Source organism: Daphnia pulex, chromosome 4, assembly GCF_021134715.1.
Source record: "Daphnia pulex isolate KAP4 chromosome 4, ASM2113471v1".
Classification (NCBI taxonomy): Eukaryota; Metazoa; Arthropoda; class Branchiopoda; order Diplostraca; family Daphniidae; genus Daphnia; species Daphnia pulex.
Genome location: NC_060020.1, coordinates 1,920,807 through 1,941,128, shown reverse-complemented (window position 1 = coordinate 1,941,128; position 20,322 = coordinate 1,920,807). Strand labels below are relative to the sequence as shown.

Below are 20,322 nucleotides of genomic sequence, written 5' to 3'. Positions count from 1 at the left end.
GGCACAAAGCCGATGAAAAGGTGATTTTCTTTTATTCATCAGAGAGGGAAAATCGATAGTTGATGGCCTACTATATATTTTTACAGCGCGCAGGGTATTTAATGTTGACACGCATGATCCTTTTGATCGTTTATTAGATTCAAATACGCAGAGCATATACGCGTTTCTTCAAGGAAAAGATTTTCGTTTCATATGCGATGATTACCTAGGCAGCTATATAGTCGATGTGCTCTTATTGGTGCGCGTCATACAGAAGCAAACAACATTCAGCAGCTGCAGCCGTGAGTAATTATCACCTTCTTATACGCTCCAGGTAATCAAGGGATTCTTTTTGAGTTTGTTTGTACGGGTTACAGAGGACGTGGAGTGGGGTCTCCTTAATAGTGTAGACATCATCATCACCAGTCAAGTCAAAAGAGTATAGATAGTGATATCGATAAACAGGATTGGGAGACTCTTTATAGCCGCTACATGAATGACAGCCGCCGACCTGACGCTGAGAAAAATTTTATAGGGCCGTTCCATCGTCATAGTCCTAGACAGCTGCCACTTATTCACCCGAATTTGTTTTTTTTTTTTTCCTTTTCCCCTTATTATTCTCTATAAACTACAACAAACTCTAAGCCTAATAATGGCCACAATTAAAAATGAAAAAGCTGAAAAAAGGACCGGATGTTTAGTGCTTTTCCATCCGGTTCCACCTCTATCGTGACGTTAATGCAATTAAACGTAAAAGAAAATTCTCAGATATCGAATTTGTGCTCCGGCAAGCGCATCAATTTTCCTTGCCAAAAATAAGAAAAAAAAAATGGCACACGCTCTCACAATATGTACCGTATAGTAGGTATCATAGCAATCTTCAAATCTGTCATAGGTATACTTATTGTGTTATCCAATTTAAATGCTGGCCTATTATTAGAAATGCGGAATAGAGTATTAGGTATAAGTGTCATGAGCATCACAGCATCCGCATTTTTTTTTAAATTATTTCCGGGTTCGGTTGCCATGGCTATAATATGCTGCAGGTCTCATCAGTATAAACACGTGAGTAAATAACGTTTCAACGGTTTTAGTGTCAGAGCTGTTTGGCGTCCCACACATAATGACGTGAAGCCGTTGACGACCGCAAATCCCAAATAAACTGCCGCCGGGTGATGGTTGTCTCATGTCGCCATTGTTGATTAATTACGGCATATCATATTACGTCACGACGGCCACGACTTGTGTCTGGGATATTGTAACCTTCACGGAAATGCAGCAGTGAACTGCCGTAGCACATACTACAACATTCCGTCTCTGATTTCGTCCTTATTTTCTGTTCATTCTGTTGCGTGACTGGCTTCTCGCGTCGCCCACTGTCTCGGTGTCCCGGTGATTGTTTGTCTTCCATTTCGTCTCCCCGGCCGTTGGCGCCTCTTGTTACAAGTTTCCAGAAAATTCTCCTCGACAATGTAATAATCTAATGCGCAACTTTGTTCACGAAGGAAAATAAAGAGAATCGATTCAAGAGCTTCTTTTTATTATTTTTTTACTTGAAGCTCATCAGTCCATGGGCTTCTGGATATTGTTGCCCGTTGTTGCCATACGCAATCAATTACAAACCAAATGTTAATCAACGCCATTTGTTGTGACACTTGAAAAGATTCGGACACAACGACAACAAGCGGAGACTCAAAAGAAAATGATAAAAAAACAAACAAAAAACTAAACAAAATAGAAAGAGAAAACATAAGCCCCCGAGCATGCCGGGTACACAATAATACAGTGCTAGTGCCGTAGCTGAGCGTGAAGAGGCTATTGCATAACAGAAGAATAACACAGCTAGCGCTATTGTGGAGGTTAACTGATTTTTTTCGAGCGACATGTTCTGCTGCGCCAAAGCCTTTATAAACCTCGCGCTTTTCTCGTCCCTCTTGATGTCATCTGCCTCCGCAATAAAAAGGAAAAAAAAAAAAAAGAAGAAGAGGAGAAGAATATATACGTCTGAGCAAGTATTACCGGGGTGGGTCGCTGGAAGAGTTATGGCGAATCGATGCGTCGTAGAAGATTTTCGGACGAAATGAAGAAATCTCGACCAACTGGCCTGAAGGGGAGCGAATAACCGCGACTGGATGCTGCCACACTAGATCTAACAACAACATCCCCCTCTCTCTCTCTCTCGCCCTTCTTATATAGCTCCTATAAAGCGCCTGAGACTAAATCAGAATTAAATGTATCGAACGGCCGGCGGGACAGCGGAACTCGCTTGCTTTTGTCACTGCTGTAGCCTGCAAGCGTATATGTACATATATATAGACTCCGCCCTGCGTAACAGTTTGTCTTCTGGTCTTGACTCTTTGGACTCACGACGCAATCACCCGCCGTAGTTTGTAAAATAAGAAAAGTTCGTTCACGCGTGAAAATAAAATTACATTCTCATCGCCGGGGGAAAAATTGAGATTTAAATTTTTCTTGCTGGCTTCGTCAAATATATCGCACGGGGTTTGTAAATTGCTATAAATATTTCCCAGCACAGTGCTGAGGCGATAAAGCTCTAAGATGAGGATTAGGTCGTCATAATAACACGCACGCATGAATTTAATCACACACCGCCGTGATGCACGGGATTTTATATAGTGGACAGTATATCAATAGTTTTTATCGATGAATATTCATCTTGTAGGATTTACTGGTGTCATTGCGGGGTATAGAGGATACACGGGATAAAGGATATATCGCTGTATAATTTCGTTCGGGTGCTGGTGACTTGCCGATTTCAGCGGCTCCCACGCAAATGGCCACGGACTTTAGACATGCAATCAATACAATGCGTACACATTTTTTTTTTATTCAGCAGCTACTATTTTTAAATTTGGTGATTCCGACTTGTATAGTGTACTTCTGCTGGCTACCAACTGGCTTCCTAGAAATCCTACAAAGGGTGCTTAAAAGTTGTTTTGACTATATTTTACCTCGCTGGGAAGTTGCTAAATGAAAAGGAAGGCTAAGACATGCTTTTATGTCCATGAACTATAGATGTAAAGTTCTAGACTATTGTATCGAAAATTATTGATTTTTCAAAGTGTTGTTCGTCCTTTATTACTATTTCTTTTAAAAATCAGTACAACGCTGCTGAAGTCGGAATTTCTGTTTTTCATTCAGATATAGACTAGCTTCTATGTACACTTTGAAGCCAGACTAAGACCGGCGAGCATTTGCTGTTGTGGTCTGACCTCGGCTATTTCTTGCAGGTCAGCAGCCACATAGTATAATGCCAACACGGGCAATGGGAATGGCCAGATGATTCAGGATTGAACTTTTTTGTGATGGGAATCTATCGCACGAAAGACGGCTCAAACACGGTAGGCCTATATGCTGTCCATAGAGTGGCTAAATATTTGATGTGGCGTGTATCAAACACAACAAATAAAACGTGAGCGAATATATAGCGAAAGCCGAAAACGGGAAAAAAAGAAGAAGAAGAAGCCTCGGAAATTCGACAATAACTGATGCTGATGTCTATGTCTGTCCAATTGTGCCAGCAGCACAGGATTTCCACTTGTTTTTGGAAGCCGATCATGTTGCGCCCAGCATATCATGGAACTTATCTATAATGCAATCCAACTGGAAACGTCGAATCGTCGATTGATGTTTGCCGGATATAGCCTACACTGTACTACTTCCATTCGTCGCGAGGACATCAAAAAAGCGCCGTCTCGATTGGCATTGCCATGGCAACGCTGATGGTCGTCTACACGCTCAAGTGTGTTGCGACATTAAGATAACCTATAAAGTCGTGGGAGGATGATGATCTTAATCGCGTACACGATATTATTACGACTCCGAGGCGGAGAAAGGAGTTTGCATGTAACGACCATGGCGCATGCAACTGGATAACATTTTATTATAGGGGAGTAATAGTTGGATTCAAAAGTGGCATCGCACCCGCGAGGTTTCGCCACCACCATTATCAACCGCACGCAAATTGTTACGAGTTGAGCGATGCCGACGGAAACATTCGAAATCGCCAAGTTTAATGCCAACAGTCTGAGTGTTTCCTCTTGATTGGATGGCGCCAAACTTGAATTAGAGCGCGCGTTATATTCGTTTTCCCGCTGCTGCTGTGTGTATATGTATAGGTATCATACACAGCGCTGGGCTGCCCTATATAGCATTCATAGAAATGGCATCTCGACCTTGCACAGTTGCACCGCGCAATGTATACAGACTATAACTCAGATATGAATAATAGCACAGCAGCAAGAGAGATCTATAGAGAGAGAGAGAGAGGGCAGTTTCGAATAGATCGGATAGTTGTGCTTTGGGTCAGCTCCAGCACATCCGCAGCCGGACTGTTATATTGTCTATGCTGCTGCACTCTTTTATTTTGCACGAGAGGAGCTTTATTGTATATATGAGTGCAAAGTATGCCGTGGTCTGTCTGGGGGTTTAATACACTGGGCATTGTGTCTCTCTACATCATGTTGTATATTGCTGGAAGGAGAGAGGTGGAGGGGGGATGTGTGCTGATGTGCGTGGCACAGAGTGTCTGGTCCTTCCGCGCGCCGCCCCCCACCCTGGATAAACGGGAAAGCGGCGCGCATCCGGACCAACTCGCCTTCGTCCTTGGGTTGCTTGCACCACTGTCAGTCCGTTGCGCCACCTCGTCGTCCGCGGTCTCGCTCAGCTCCGCAACGACGATTCTCTTCTCGTCTCGTTCTTTTTCCGATTGTTATTTCATCTCTCGTGCTGCGCGGAAGAGCGTCAAGATTTCATTTCCCCGTTTGTTGATTTTCGCATGTGTTGCGATGAGTGAGGCGGCGGCGGCGAAGCGAAAGAGTTGGTGACCGTTCCACAAACAACAACAACAGCAGTGTCAGTTATTATATCGTCTGCGCTCGTCGCTTAGAGATTCGGTGCTGCTCCGTCTTGGTTTCGTTTTGCCTTTTGGGTTCTTTGGCTTTCAACAATAATATAACCGAGAACATGCAGCATTTGTCGGATTTCCCACTCGTCGTGCCCATAACATTTTGTTATCGCGCTACCGATTGCAGATTGCAAAACTAATGGATTCCGAATGCTTTGAGTTATTTCGTGTCCAGCTTCATTTGCACCGCAGCAGCACTTTCACGGCCTTACACCAGTGGACTTTGTTGACTCCATCCGCACTGAATCAACACTAATATACCAGCAGCAGCGGAGAGTGTGTCTGTGTGTACATGAAAGTGATCGGACGAGTCGTCTTTGGGGACAACCGGATCGCGTATAGGGAGAGTGGAGGGGAGCCAGAGGAAGAATGCATCCGCTCGTCATGTCCGTCGTGGATTTGATGGCCAGAAATCTGAGCAATGCAATAGGAGGAGGTAGTGGTGCTGGCGAGGGAGAGAGTGTCTTGTATTTGGATTCGATCAACGTCCCGGAAGACGCCGGAATAATTGGCTCGGTGGATGACAGCAGCAGCAGCAGCATGAGTGGCGTTGGCAATACTACTACTACTACTGCAGTATCTGCCGCCGAGCAGCAGGACGGCTTGGCCCGGCTAGGCTCCGGACTGGCCGTCCTATTGATGAATGGCGAATCGACGTCGATGAGTGCCGCCATATCCCCAACAGACGCCTCAGCGTCGCTGGCCGCCAGCATGAACTGGATGTCGCTGGTCGTGGCCGTGGCCCTGTCCGTCATCGTCCTCCTCACCATCGGCGGCAATTTGCTGATCTTGGCCGCCGTTCTCTTCAACTCCAATCTGCGAGGTCCCACCCACATTCTGATCGCCAATCTCGCCGTGGCCGACCTGCTCCTGGGATTCCTCGTTCTACCCTTTTCGGCGACTTTAGAGGTATCATAGACATAGTCTAACACCCAAGACGTGAGCTTATTTCGCTCGCTCTCTCGTCCTCCCCTTTTTTTTTAAGTCTGATGGTGTGTGTTTTTTTCCCTCTATGCTTCGACTCTCGATGGAATTCGACATCAATTTCAAAAGTGATCCCTTTCGCTCCCGAACGCGCTGCTGTGAAAGCAATATGTCGGTATTTCGGCTGCTGCTGCTGCTGCTGGATGCATCACGTCTTATTATATAGTGTATAGGCAGCCGCCTATAGCATTGGAATCTAGTACAAGTCTTAGGAATTTTGTAAATCAATACTCAAAGAAGAATGGAAGAAAGGCTGGCTGGCATAAATGCCTAGGGGCACAGACACTGCATATATGCATATGTGCAGCAATGGGCTGGCATTAGGAAAAGCTGCTCTGATTTATGGGTCGTGAATATATGCTTCATCTTCCACCTCCGCAGCTCAGCATGTACAGCATACGTATATTATTCCTGCAGCACAGCCCCAAACAGTTTTCTTCTTCTTTTCGGAGTTATGTATACTTATATAATATCATATATATCTCGTCTTTCCTCGTTCGCCGAAGACATTCAACAAACGAGCGCTGCTATACTCCTCTCATACCCAAAGTCGTGGGTGCCAACCCAACAAGCAGGATATGCTCGTCGAGTCGTCTAAATGGGCAACTTGAATGGAGCAGGGAGGTGATGTTTTTTTCCCCTTCTCCTTCTTTTTAAAATAGCACTCGACACATTCTCAGGAATGCACACAGCCGCCATCAAATAAGAGCGCTTCCCCCTCCCCCTCCCAAAAAAAACGTCGGCGAATGAACGGGCCCCGCCAGAAAGATGAATCTTGATGGGATCGAGCGGAAGTCCATACACCAAACAAGCGCCTTTGCTGTGCTGAGATGCTCTTATATAATACTATATGGGAAGATTCTGTAGACATATCTGGGAGTGAGGACGAGAGTGAGAACGCGTCGCTTAGCAAACAGCAGCAGCGCACTTTTTTTCCCCCTTTCAGCCGCGAATAGTCTATATATTGATGGTGACGGGACGCCAAAATAGAAACGGAAAAAGAGCTGGAAAAAAAATAAAATAAGCTGGCGAGACAAAAGAGAGACATAACCGAGAGAGACGAGACGCATTTATCTATTCTTTTTTGGCTGTTGCTGTTGCTGTGGTGGTGGTGGTGCGGCTGTTGTTGACTCTCTTGACTTTCTCTCTCTCGAGGGGGGAGGTCCGGCTCAGTAAAGAGATTAGCGCCCGAGAGCGAAATGTTGAAACAAAAAGAAAACGGAGCAAACAACCAAAGTCTTAAGAGTCCAACCGAACTCGACCACACAGCACCGCAACACGACACCCTTCCGTTTTTTCCGCGAGTCCTATATTGAAATGACGTCACTGAACTGAAAGACACACCGCCGCCATGGCAGTAATATACTATGCAGACTTGAGCGAAACGAATCCTCTTTCCCGTTTCCCCTTCATTAATTAAACCATGTCGCACCAGGAGCATCAAAGGGAAAAAGAAAAAGAAAAAGTGAGTAGGACGCGAGTCTCGCTCATTTACTAATGTCGTTGGCCTGCTGTGGCTGTTAGTGTGTCTTTCAGGAACGATTAGAGAGGAGAGGAGAGAGTAGTCGTTATTTGCATGACGTCAATCCATCATCATCTCACCTGTCAATTATAATAGATATGCGTCTGACTCTTTGATTTGCAGGTGACGGGCAACTGGTATTTCGGCCCCATCTTTTGCGACGTCTGGGCGGCGGTGGACGTCCTCTGCTGCACGGCGTCTATCATGTCGCTCTGCGTCATTTCCGTCGACCGCTACATCGGCGTGACCCGGCCGCTGAATTACTATTCCATCGTGACGGCCAAGCGCTCCACCGTCCTCTGCCTGATTGTTTGGATCTCCTCGTTGTCCATCAGCATTGGCCCGCTCTTGGGCTGGAAAGAGCGCAGTGCTGATTCCTCGTCGACGGGAGCCGGTAATGAGACGTCCACCGCGTCACCAGCAGCGGCTACCAGCAGCTTACCGACGGCCGGAGTGCTGCTGCTGGACTCGGCCGAACTGCAGGCCTGCAATGTCAACAAGGAGAAAGCCTATGTCCTCTTCTCCACCATCGGCTCCTTTTATTTGCCTACACTCATCATTTTGGCCATCTATTGGCGCATCTACCGGACGGCCGTCAAGCAGACCAAGTTCCTGGAGAGCGGGACCAAGACGGACAAATCCACTTCGTCGCTCAGTGGCAGTGAAGTTTTAACTTTGCGGGTTCACGTGGGACGTGCCAATCCCATGAAAACGGTGGCGACGACGACTGTCGGCCACCATCACCACCACCACCGCCCGTCGCCCAACAATCATCTCCATGTGGGCAAAGGCCGTTCGGTCCCTCGCCCGTCTGCCTTCGACTCGTCGGCAAACATCAGTGATCGATCCTCCACTTCTTCGCGTAGCAAAAATAACAAAAATTGCCGCTCATCGCCGCAGACGTCACTGCAGCAGCAGCAGCAGCAGCTGGACACTTCGCCACCGCCGCTGAACAGCGAGCTGGCCAAGGACCTCAACGAACTGGCCACTGCCAGCCCTGTAATCAAAAAGAAAAGCCTGGTGCACCACTTCCAGAGGAAGAATTCATCGAGGCGGCCTTCCAGCACGACGACCAGCTCGGTCACGACGACGGCGTCGTCGGGACCCACGTTGACAGTGACGACGACGGCCACTGCGTTTTCCGGGGGCGGCAGTAGCACCGGCTTGTCGGCCAAGATGTTCAAATTCCGGCGCCAGAAGAAAGCCGCCAAAACGCTGGGAATTGTTGTCGGAGCTTTTCTACTCTGCTGGTTCCCCTTCTTCGTCATTTTACCCGTTGGTGAGTAGATTAGACCATCATGTAATAGCTAATTATATACTGTGTATATATATAAGTGTTTGGACTGACACTACTTCGTGTGGATAATGCATGGATTCTTTCTGCATTTGAAATCTAAGCAGAAAACCAAGGGTTTTCTTTTCCTGACACAGAGGAGCAATACATTTAAATAAAATTTAAATCTTGAATTTAAAATTGGGCCTCTGCTGCTGAGGTTCTCATCCGAGTTGATTTGTTTGATTGAGAAGACGCGTCGAGATCGACGTAGGCCGCCCCGTTGATTGCGTGAAGGGGCCGCCGGATGCGGAGGCGTTCTATTGTGACGTGCGTATGATTGGGGGCGTTTTAAAAGCCCCAAAGTTGGGAAGATCAGAGTCAAATATTTTTTTTTTTTGTCCTCTCTTTCTTTTCTTTTACGGGCTTGATGAAGGCGAGCCGACAATAAAGAGCGCATCTTTACGGAATAAAAGGAACGGAGGGGAAACTTGATAGGAGGACCACGATAGTAATGACACACTGTGGCCGGGGAAATTGAGATGATGGCAGCAGCACGGGGGGCGGTATAGACAACTAACTGCTGGACTATATATATATCTGTCAGGAACATATAAAAGAAAAAGAAAGAAAAAAAGGGGCCGGGAACTTGTGTGTATTTCTTGAGAGCAAGAGAATAAAAGCGCAAACCTCCAAATTTATTCGACCGCCCACTTTTGTTGTGTTATTACGGTACCAAAAATAGCCGCAACAGCCGCAGCCTAATAGATGTTTAACCAGCCGTGTGTGGCAGCATATATGGCTGGCTGGAGTGCTCGGCAATCGTCGTCTCATATTTTTAGTATTTCTGTAAACAATTCGGTAGGATGTGGCACTAACATACATGACAACCAACGTGGGCCTCTATTAACCATATAGAGAATAAGCATATTGCTACATATTACTGCCACCATGTACATGTAAAGAGAATAATGTAGATGTATAGGGATATATTCTAGCAGTTCCGAGTAGATACTTGTACGATACACAAAAGGACCCAAAGTTATACGCCCGCTGAGATAAGCGGATGTGCAATAGACGCCGACTGTACAAGATATGTTGATTGCCACAGCAGGGAGACCATTTGAAAAAGGGGGAAATGCAATAAGAGATGTGTGTGTGTGTATATAGTCAGGACCATATCTTGGCGAATGCAGTAAAAATAAGTATTTCAAAGAGGCCGTCAATGCTGCACTCTCAACATCGTTAGAATCCCCAAATAACGTTTCGGAGAAACTATACCAGGAAGGTTTCAGTCGAATCTCGGCGCTCTCCGTCTCACAACTGCATATGATTACGTTGCATTAGTAATATGCAGCTTTCAATTTAGAGAGTCTTTATATATAACCTAATCGGCTTTTTAGAAGATGCATTTCATTATTTGAATTTAGAGCGGGCCATTTTTCCCCCCCTCGGTTCCTTCTCGCGTCATGTACGTTCTAAAAACGTGCTGGCCCTGTTTGACACCGTTTATACGTGTTGTGTTTGCACATACGCAGAAACTGTATATGTATTTACAAGTTCTCTTAACTTGAAAAGAGTAAAAACTTTGTCAAGACAACCTCATCATTTGCTGCGCGGGTGTGCGTTGCTGCTTCGTTCACGCACTGTGAACGATAATAGTGCTGTGCTGCAGCATCAAACGAGGCATGAGAGTCTCTGCCGGGCGCCGTGCTGACGTCAATGCGGTTGTTTTTTTCCTGCTCTTTCTGAACTTTCATTTCACACTTTTTTCGAGGCTTTTATTTTAGACTTTTGTAATGGTCAATTTTCTTTCAGCAAAATAATATCATGCGCATTCACCCGATTGAAAAATAAGTGGACAAAGGAAAAAAAATATAGCTATAATGCCGAATCGAGGAAGATTTGAGTAAGTTCTTATAATATATAATGATTGTTTGTTTTTGTTTTTAATTTTTTCTGGACAACTAGATCGTACCTCAGTCGGTATCAATTCCATGCAATAAATCATAAGTATACTTATGGCAGCTTTACATATCTATGTAGCACAAAGTTATTCATAAACTATTGCAAAACGTGATATACCCTCAGACATGTGAACTGGTTATTCCTTTGGTTATAACCCGTTATATCAGTGGGGGTATTTCTTTTGTTCCAATATCTCAATTTCATATCGCCATCCTCCTTCCCCTGTTGCCGTTGTATATCGCTAAAGTGCACAGCAACTGCACGCTTTGTCAAACCTAAACGTGCCGATACACGACTCCGGACTATATATATTTATCCAGAGGATGAAAAACGGGCTCTGTCTACGACATTTTTCTAGGGACTGCACATGTCGAGTTATAACAAGTTCTTTATTTTGTGGAAATTGAGTCAACTATCCCCGTTATTCCAAATATCCAACATGACGCTTTTAGAAAAAAAAGGAACAATTCATTTTTTTTTCTTCAACTTATATGCGCAAGCCTATGCGCTTTATGCGAAGGGCTTTCCTTTAATTTTATATCGGATTTTCTTTCATACTGGTGTTGCATAAACAATACACGGGGAATTTTTAGGAATTTTTTCTTTATTTTTTTGGGGAGATATAAAGTCCTATATATGCATGTCTCCCAACAGCCTTATGGCCGACGTTGACTCATCGATCAAATACTTATTCAAGCGCGGAGTTTGCAATTTAGAATAATGGGAAGTTGTAACATGGTCTAAAATAAGCACATCACACCAGAGCCTTTGCTTCCATGCCTTCCTCCCTCGCGCTCCAGGACACTGGGGTTGATGGTTACTGACGTGATAATTTCTCAAGTCAAGTCGCCCCCAGCACGGAAAAACCGTTGGTGCATGTTCCCAACGACGGGGAAGACGACGAGACACATTTTCATTGAAGATAATCCGTTTTTTTTTTGGGAGGGAATTGCCACCATGCAGCTCCCGGTTGCCACACACTAAATAAAGTCGCGTCGAACGACGTCAGCCATCCGCTTGCGATGGCGTGAAAACGGGCCATCGCAAAACACTTTTATAGGTCATTTACAGGCCGCTCCTCAACCCTTGTATAATAACGAGTTACGTGTTTTTGTGTTTGTTTTTTTTTTCCCTTTCTTTCTTATCTCCTTTCTTCTGAGAGGGGGAAGAATATTCAGTTTTCGTTGTTTACAGGCTCTATGTACATATACCGAGAGTACGTCAAGGCAGGCAGGACTTGATGGGGGGAATAATTACAGTGCTGCATTTGGCAATGATGATTCAGTTTGTTGAGCTTCGGCATCATCATCTATACGCTCCATTGACTTTGAAAGTATAATAGGAGCACTATAAACTGTTGCAATGCTCGGTCGATAATGCGCCCGGTTGCGACGAGGGCAATGTGGCTTGTTAACGAGATTTGTCCACATCGTCTACACATCACGACGGATAGTCTCGTCCCGCCGCTCCTGGCGGTGGCCAATAATAATTTAAGGTGAACAAACAGCCAGGCCGCCGCCCGGGTTTGTTTGCATATAAAATTCGACTTTGAAAAACCAGCCAACTGAGATTTGACCCAGCAACGCTGCTGGCAATAAGTTGCCTTTTCCAAATAGACTTTGCTTGTTGGCTCCTCTCTACAACATTTGCAATAGCTGCTGCTGTATATAGGCCTACTGCGTGATGCCGTCTATATAGAAATGGATGGTGCTGCGCTCGTCTTATATGGCAAACACAGCCAATAACAAAGTCTATAGTCTAGAGTTCGGTAAAACAGCAGCAGCAGCAGCGCAGCAGGGACATCGTACAAAGGCACTTGGGCACTCCATCAAGTGCACATTCCTTAATTGAGGTTGAATTGTTGAATAATATATATGTGTGTGCTGCTGCTGGCCCTGCCGGACAAAAGCAGATAGTTGATGAGACCGCGCAAGCGAATTTGTTTGGAGTACGTATATGTACTAATAGTATAGCTTTCGCCCTCTGCGCTCTCCAGCATCTTTTGCTATACAATTCCGAAATATTTTAGTGCCAACCCACTTTGGAGATCCGCAAATGGTTGCAGCAGCGTGAGCATCCAGCAGCAGTAAACGTGACTTTGGGAAGATAGGAGAGGAATCGATAGGTGAATGGAGTCAGATTTATATATATAGGGTTGATGCATAGCTGGGGCTTCGGCGGGATAACGATAGTATAAACGAGACACATATAGGATAGCGCGCCCCAACTGAGAATGCCGAAGTAGATGCAGTGGCTTGATTGATTTCTCAGTGTCACAGCATTCGAAAATGAACTCCTTTCTCGTGCACAGTGACGTTCAGTGATGGTATTTTTTTTATATCTCGCTATTATACTCCCGTTCTGGCGTATCTATATAGTATGTCGGCTCAATACCGATTCATCCATCAGGGGAACTGAGCCATAAAATAAATGTACAGACTGCGCATATTTGCGCAGTCGCGCATTTTTTCTTTTGATTGCTGTATCATCGACGGCAGCAGTTGTTGCATGCGCAACGATTTTGTGACGAGGAAAATTATACACGGAATATAAAGGCTGCTGTATAAGGTTTCTTATATACACCGAAAGACTTTTCTCTCTTATTATCTGCAGCGTCGGCAGTGATTCTCTGTAATATATGACGGGGGTTAGTCCCGCGTTCGTAATCTCCGGTTGATGGGCTTGGCTTTCGTTCCTCGACTCCTCGTCCCGGCGCAGTTGTGTGATTATATATCTAAGCGCCGGAATAAAAGGGAATGCCTCGAGACTGACGAGAAAGATGGAATGGTCTTGCAGTCTTGCGTCTACAGACTTGCACAACATGTGGAGGAGGGGGGGGGACTATATATACTGCATAGCAACGTATATATAATCGCGGAGTCTGCATCTCGTTCATATAATATCGAATGACCCACATTTACGTAGTCCGCACATCCAATCATATGGGCCAAAATCTCATCGCACCGATATCATCCAGGCGCTATTATAAAATTATCTGGAATTGTAGTTACACGTCCTAATACACATTTAATTGTGCACCCAATAAATTTCTTAATTATCAATTTCAAGAAATTTAATTACTTAACCAAATTATTATTAATAATAATTTAATTAAACAATTTCCATCAAAATGCTTATATAGCCTTGCACATTATCCGAGTAGATAGGGCTAAACGTCTGCTTCCCAGCGATTGAAATTACGTATTGTTTCAAGTGCACAATACGGCGTCTTCGATCTGCACTAAACAGCTACTCGCCAACAATTCCCGGTATCCAGCATGATGATGGGCGCACGTCATGGAATCTGATAGGCTATATATATAGCCATCATCACTATTATGCAATTTGATATGAGATTCAATAGTAGAATAAGAGACTCTCGTCTGTATGTATGTTGACTATATATATAGTATGCCCTTTCAGTCTTGCCGTTTTCCTTTTCTATGGACTCCATAATACTCGCCCCCAGGGAGCAGGGACACGAGTCCCGATTGCTCACGCTCAGACGGCATCAATATATATAGTGCGGGATTTATATCCAGCAACTATATTTTCAATTATACACAATATATATTCCGGAATATAAACGTTACCGGTATATATTATATCTCGCCTCGAGTCTGTTATACGCCCAAATGAACGGCGAGCAGAGCTGACTATTATTATTATACTTGGGAAAGAAAGAAAAGGGGGGTTGATGATCGGATCTGTTGATCATGTGCTGCTGACCTTCTCTCTCTCTATACGTGATGCGATCTCATCTCAGATCAACCCGCGCTCAACTGATTAATGAAATGCGTATCAATGATTCCTATACTACTGATGTGGAGGAGAAAGAGAGATCTAGGCTAGACTATATAGATCTATATTATACGCCTCTAATATATTACAAGCCTACGGAGAATACGAACGTTGAAAACGTCACCGGAAACCCTTTTGGCAGCAGCGCACAGCACTGCGTCTCTTTTGTGCTGGGAGACTGGACTGATTGATTAGACGCGTCTTTTTTTTTAATCAAAGCGATTCAGTCTCTTTCTTTCTCTCTTTCTCTACGAGTCGGACGCAATGGGAATGAGACACACATTCAGGATTTAAAAAAAAGAACTCGCGACTGCAGCCACTGATGTGCGTCCCATTTTTATATATCCCGCGCAACCGGATGATTTAGACGATCCCGCACGTTGATCAATTACGACCTATATAGACGCACAGAAAGCGAGTTAACCGCTGGAGAGATGTATGTATAGGTTACGTTAAAAAAAAATAGGGTGGGGGGGAAGACAGTCACGTCGTCTAGACGGACGACGTGGTCGTCGAAATAAGATTAACGGCCGCGTCTTAATTTATCGTGACTTGGCCCCGCCGCCGCTCTTTGCTGGAGGCGAAATTCATTGCTCAAAAATTTCGTTCCTTTTTTTTCCCCTTTTTTTGTTGGCGTTCAGCAAAATCTTAGCCTAAACAGGACTCATTATTTGGGTTCCTCCACGCAAATTGAAATTGGAATTACGCATAGAGAGCGGAGGCAAACACACAGACCAGCAAGCCCGGCCGAAAAACCGAGTCTGAGGAGAGACGCTAGCGTTGAATAGTCAAATGACTTGCCAAGTGGAATGGAGTCCAAATGAGAAAATTCCAGTCCTCATCATAAAATCCATCAGCAATGAACTGTACGAGTGGGTTCTTTTTTTGGGGGGCTATATAGCGAGTCTCCTCTCAGCTGCATAGAAAATCAGCTTTATATTTTTTCAAGAATCTCTGCCTCATTAGCGTGTAACTCGAACTCAAACACTTGGGGGGGAGGGGGGAATTTTCTCGGGCCCATGTCAACAGAAATATAATGATGTTCTCATCATTTCTCTGTTGTGATAGACAAAGACGCCAGCCAGCCAGCAATGAATATTAATGATGAAGTGCTTTTGTCCCGAGGTGATTTAGAACGAGTCGATCATTGTGCTGTTGCGGACCTCGCCTATAGTATATATACATAGTACACCATTATTATGTGGATCCGGTTTCTATACTTTATGTAGCTATTATAAAGATAGACAGAACTTTGCGGTATCTTATGGGCATTTCATGTTGATAGCGCTACTCACTTTTAGCGAGCAATTAAATGTCATCATTACCATTCTCACTTTGCATTTATAAAAGCTTCAAACTCAAACGAGCGAAACAATAAAATCAGTAATCTATACCTATACTTACGATGATGCAAGCTGCCATTATTTCCGGCCTGTTAAGAGTTATCGAATAATATTTTTGAACTCTTAAAAAAAATGTATTGATTTTGTTGTTTTCTTTTGTTTTTCTTTTTTCCTTGTTGTGCAGAGGCTTTGTGTTCAACGTGCAACATCCCATCGCCGCTGTTTTCCTGCTGCTTCTGGCTGGGCTACTGCAACAGCTGCCTCAACCCGTTCATCTACGCCAGCACGAGTCGCGAATTCAAGCGGGCCTTCTCCAAGATCCTGTGCGGTCGCCGGGGCCGGTCGTCGTCGTCGCAGGCGAGCGCCGGGGCCGCCGCCGGAAGACATTTCAACCAGCCGCACATCGCACCGCCGTCTCATTTCCGCCAGGCCAGCCGGAACCCGTCGGTGGAGAACGTCTCGACGCCAGCCGCCACTGCCGCCAACCTGATGGCTGGCAGGACGAAAGCCCAGGTGTCCTCGGCAGCAGCAGGAGCCGTCGATCAATGCGCTAGCAGTCTACCTGATCATTAGCAGCGCTGCTGCTCTATAGAAGTACCTGTGTGACCCAATTAAACAAGGCCCTTCATCATCAGACTAATGAGGAGAACAATGACGTTGAACAGCAGCATTCAGATTTAGGAGAGAAACAAAGTGCCGAATGACAAGGAAGGCGAGCAGTAGCAGCAGCACATCTAACAGAAACAATCGACAAACACACACAGGACGACCCTCCCGGTCGCCAGTCGCCCTTTGTGAGCTGCGCGAATTGCGCAAGTCGTTATATAGAAGAACTATATATATACGCTTATTGCCAAATTCATCTTGGTCGTTGGCCGTGTGCTGACGAACACATCCACATGCAGACATCTCGGCTCATTGACTTCCAACACCCAGCAAAGTTCTTTTGTGTCGCCGACGAATTGGGACTTGTTCACATGTTGATGAAAGTCGTCATTTGTATTGCCGCGTCATTGTCAGCAGCAGCAGCAGCAGTCAAGAGGTGGATGACGTTCTCTTCTCTTTGATGCTGCTGCTGCTGCCATCAAAAGGTGGGATTATACGGTTAAATACTTCAACACGATGTGAATCTCGTCTAAATAGACGCGCGCCCGGAGCCCGGAGCCCGGCGCCCGTTAATCTTCACGCTAGCGCTGCTGCAATAAGATTGCCACGGTCAACAACAATCGCGGAGCCGTGGCGGCAAGCAGCGAGCAGTCGGCGGAAAGAGAAAGGAAAAGACGAACCCCCGGTCTGATGATTAACATGGACCCGAGAGACTATAGGCGTTATTTCCTATAGTAAATGAATCGTCGCCCCGCGATGTATGGGGCTGGCGCGAGTTGCTGCCGGACATGATACATTGTGGGTACCAGCAGCTGCCATCAGCAGTACACCACCTCCGCGATCACGAAACCTACAGGAGGAATGGTAAATCACGCGCCATGAAGAGATATATTTATAATTTACAAACAAGCCTGCACACATTATAATATAGAACCCAGCAAAGGATTCTGCGGCCCCTTCTTCTTCTTCTTCTTCCGGCTGCTCGCTGTATATATGTGCGTTGCTCATCATCCGACCAGCAGCATGTGTACAGACCAGTACGACATCCTCGCTGCGCCTATACCAGCATCAGCTGCTTGACGGAACATATTGCTGGCCACAGAGCTTAACATCACCATCCTATTTTCGGTTTTGATTAGACGTTGGCTGACGTCTGCATCGTGTACATACAGACGTCAAACCCCTGTACCAGAGTATATGATTGCTGACGGCCGGAGACTATATAGGAGCAGGAGGTCAATATAATCGACGAAACGTCTTCTTTCGTCCAAAGGTGATTGATGTCGATGAAGAGACATCGCGAATAAAAATGTGCCGGCAGAGGCGAACATACATCATCTAGAACACGGACGGGCGATTCCGGCGTGACGTCTATACGAGACTATATAGTACATATTTGTATGCCAAAAGTAATATAACGATGGGAATGTTGACGCGCAAAAATGCCGGAGAATTGACATGGCAAATACTTAACAACGACAAGTGAAGAGCGAATCGATTCAACCCTCCTCCCCCTTCCTTCCTTTCTTATTTTTAATGTTATTACATTTTTTTATATATTTAAAATCCGGTATACGGTATATACAGTATATATATTTCCCTCCTGTTCTTTGCTGTTTGCTTTCGTTTTCCTTTCTGTTGCTGCCGCTGGCGTAGCATCATCATCGATCCCGCGGGTTCTGTTTGCCGATATTTTATGGCCAAGTTTTTCCACCCTTTTCGATCGACCGTTGGACATCTTGCGACGAGTCGTTGGACTTTACTTTTTCCTCCCTCGGCTTGACAGCTTTAGTCCACTGACTTACTCCTTTCTCCTTTATACGATTATACGACGACTGGCAAACTTTTTTGTTTTTTGTTTTTTGTTTTTTACTTTTTCTTTTTTATTTAACCATCCAGCGTGATTGCAATCGGAATCCAAGGAATCGAGGGGGAGTGTCATCTGGGACCTGCTATGTCTCCTTCTTTTTATTTCGACACGGAAGAAAGCGGAAAAAAAGAGAAGAGTCAAATAAAATAAAAAATAAAAGCAAAGTTGACTTTTTTTTTTGGTTTGATTGCCCTGTCCTTCTTTTATTTTCTTCTTTTTTTTCATCCCCCCGATTCGATTTATACGCGGATGAAGAGCGTGTCTATAGCGACGGCACGTGTATCCGCCGCGTGTTTGACGCCGATGGACTGACGTTTGGAAGGGAAAAGCATCTGCCGATCACACGTGACTGTGCCGAGATGAACTGAAATTGACTATTTATACGTATATTATATTCAGAAGGCTCAATGCATATAGGGCGTAGATCGATTGAGTTCTATTATACGTCTTACTCGATCTGCTCACTATGAATTATCGCATTAGGATTATCATTGTATTTATAGTAAGACTCTTATCATATATACACACCTATATTATACCCGGAGAGATCCGCAGCAGCACTTGTGTGCAGGCACGGATTTCTCGTCGGCCCACGATTGGGAGTGATGCGTACATTATTCAGTCGTGTCTGCACTTTCCCAGCACAAAGCAGGTCCGCAGCACCGAATCTAAATGCATCCATAGTTAATCCGCATCGGCTTCCTTCCTGATGTGCTGTCGCACACTGCTGTTATATATACGTCCGTCGTATATATACTGTATGAACACATACCGATGCCTGCATATTAAGTATTCGAAAGGGGACCACCAGTCGTCGTTGAGCACAAAGCATCACCTCCTCTTCTGTTATTCATTTCTTCGACTTATTTGTTTTTCTTTTGCCTTGAGGAGTAGTCAACGGCACGCCATGACAACGTCTCGGTACATATAATATCTACCCAGAAGAACGACTTGTTAAACTCTTCGGTCGTGTATTATAGAGCTACATACACCTTTCGAGTTGCCACGGGGTTTATTGTTGACTTGTAACCGGCAACGCCTCCCACGTTTAACGTCCCATTGTCTAAGCGGCCCCGCGTGCAACTTTTGTCTTATTAAAACAAAGGAGAGAGAGAGACAGAGAGAGAGAGAGGAAATAAAGTTCTAAGATGATCATCAAGGCTCTGCTCTAATGTTATATATACTCGTCTCTCTCCTGCTATGACGACAGCAGCAGCAGCAGCAGCAGCAGGCGGTATCAGTGTCTGCTGGTGACGCTGGCGCTTGAAATACAAAAAAAAGGATAGGAAAACTTTTTGGTGATGTCTTTACATCACGGATGGGGGAGGTGAGTGAGGGCAATCTGTTTGCCAGCGCCAGCATGATGAAGTGACAACCGATCGATTTGCAGCCTACCATCTTGGCCACCAGCACAAGGTGGTGGCTGGCACAGCGCTTGTGTGCTGTATACATGTGTGTATATATTACTACTTTGTGGTCGCCCAGGAAGAGTGATGTTGTTATAAGAGTGGCCGGTTTATGTGTGTGTTCGACATCATGTTTCTGCTCACGTGTAACGCAATACGACGTTCAAAAACTTCGTCTGTGCGGACAAAACAAAACAAAACAAAACAAAATAAAATAAAGACGCATTGGTTTTTAGTTTCTTTGGATGGTTTTTGGACTTCTGCTATATCCTCGTCTGTATTATATGGTCTCCCCCCCCTTATTCTCTATTTTGAAATTGCTTCATCTTTTGGACGGTGATCTGATTCCCTAGAAACTTGTAAATATCCTGACGTCGCGTATATAACTGTACATGCAATGAATTATAAAACCAATACAACCTATTTTGTCTGATGTGTGTATATGTCTAAAACTTGAGACGCCAAAGTGATGAGCCCGATCACAACATGTTACTGCTGTGAAGAAATATACAAAGTCTACCGCGGCGCGTACATTCTTCGACGTCCTTATTGTTCCCTGTCGTTTCTTTCTTCTTGGAATTGAAATTGCTTTGTCGTAATTATTCTAGTGCATATAGACATCAGGTTGGTGCGCGCGCGTCGT

The 20,322-nt window shown here is 45.0% G+C and overlaps 1 protein-coding gene across 1 annotated transcript; it reads left to right on the top strand.

The window, feature by feature from the left end:
• The first annotated feature begins 4,643 nt into the window (after window positions 1-4,643).
• On the top strand, window positions 4,644-20,288 carry LOC124192145 (alpha-1A adrenergic receptor-like). The gene is made up of 3 exons (XM_046585323.1): window positions 4,644-5,815; window positions 7,536-8,691; window positions 15,982-20,288. The coding sequence occupies exons 1-3, from the start codon at window positions 5,276-5,278 to the stop codon at window positions 16,368-16,370; spliced, it is 2,085 nt and encodes a 694-aa protein (XP_046441279.1). The 5' UTR covers window positions 4,644-5,275; the 3' UTR covers window positions 16,371-20,288.
• Window positions 20,289-20,322: the final 34 nt, after the last annotated feature.

Coding starts and splice junctions, on each gene's coding strand:
- LOC124192145 (XM_046585323.1), top strand. CDS start 5,276: ATGCATCCGCTCGTCATGTCCGTCGTGGATTTGATGGCCAGAAATCTG. Junction 5,816..7,535: donor CCTTTTCGGCGACTTTAGAG/GTATCATAGACA, acceptor TTTGATTTGCAG/GTGACGGGCAACTGGTATTT. Junction 8,692..15,981: donor CTTCGTCATTTTACCCGTTG/GTGAGTAGATTA, acceptor CTTGTTGTGCAG/AGGCTTTGTGTTCAACGTGC.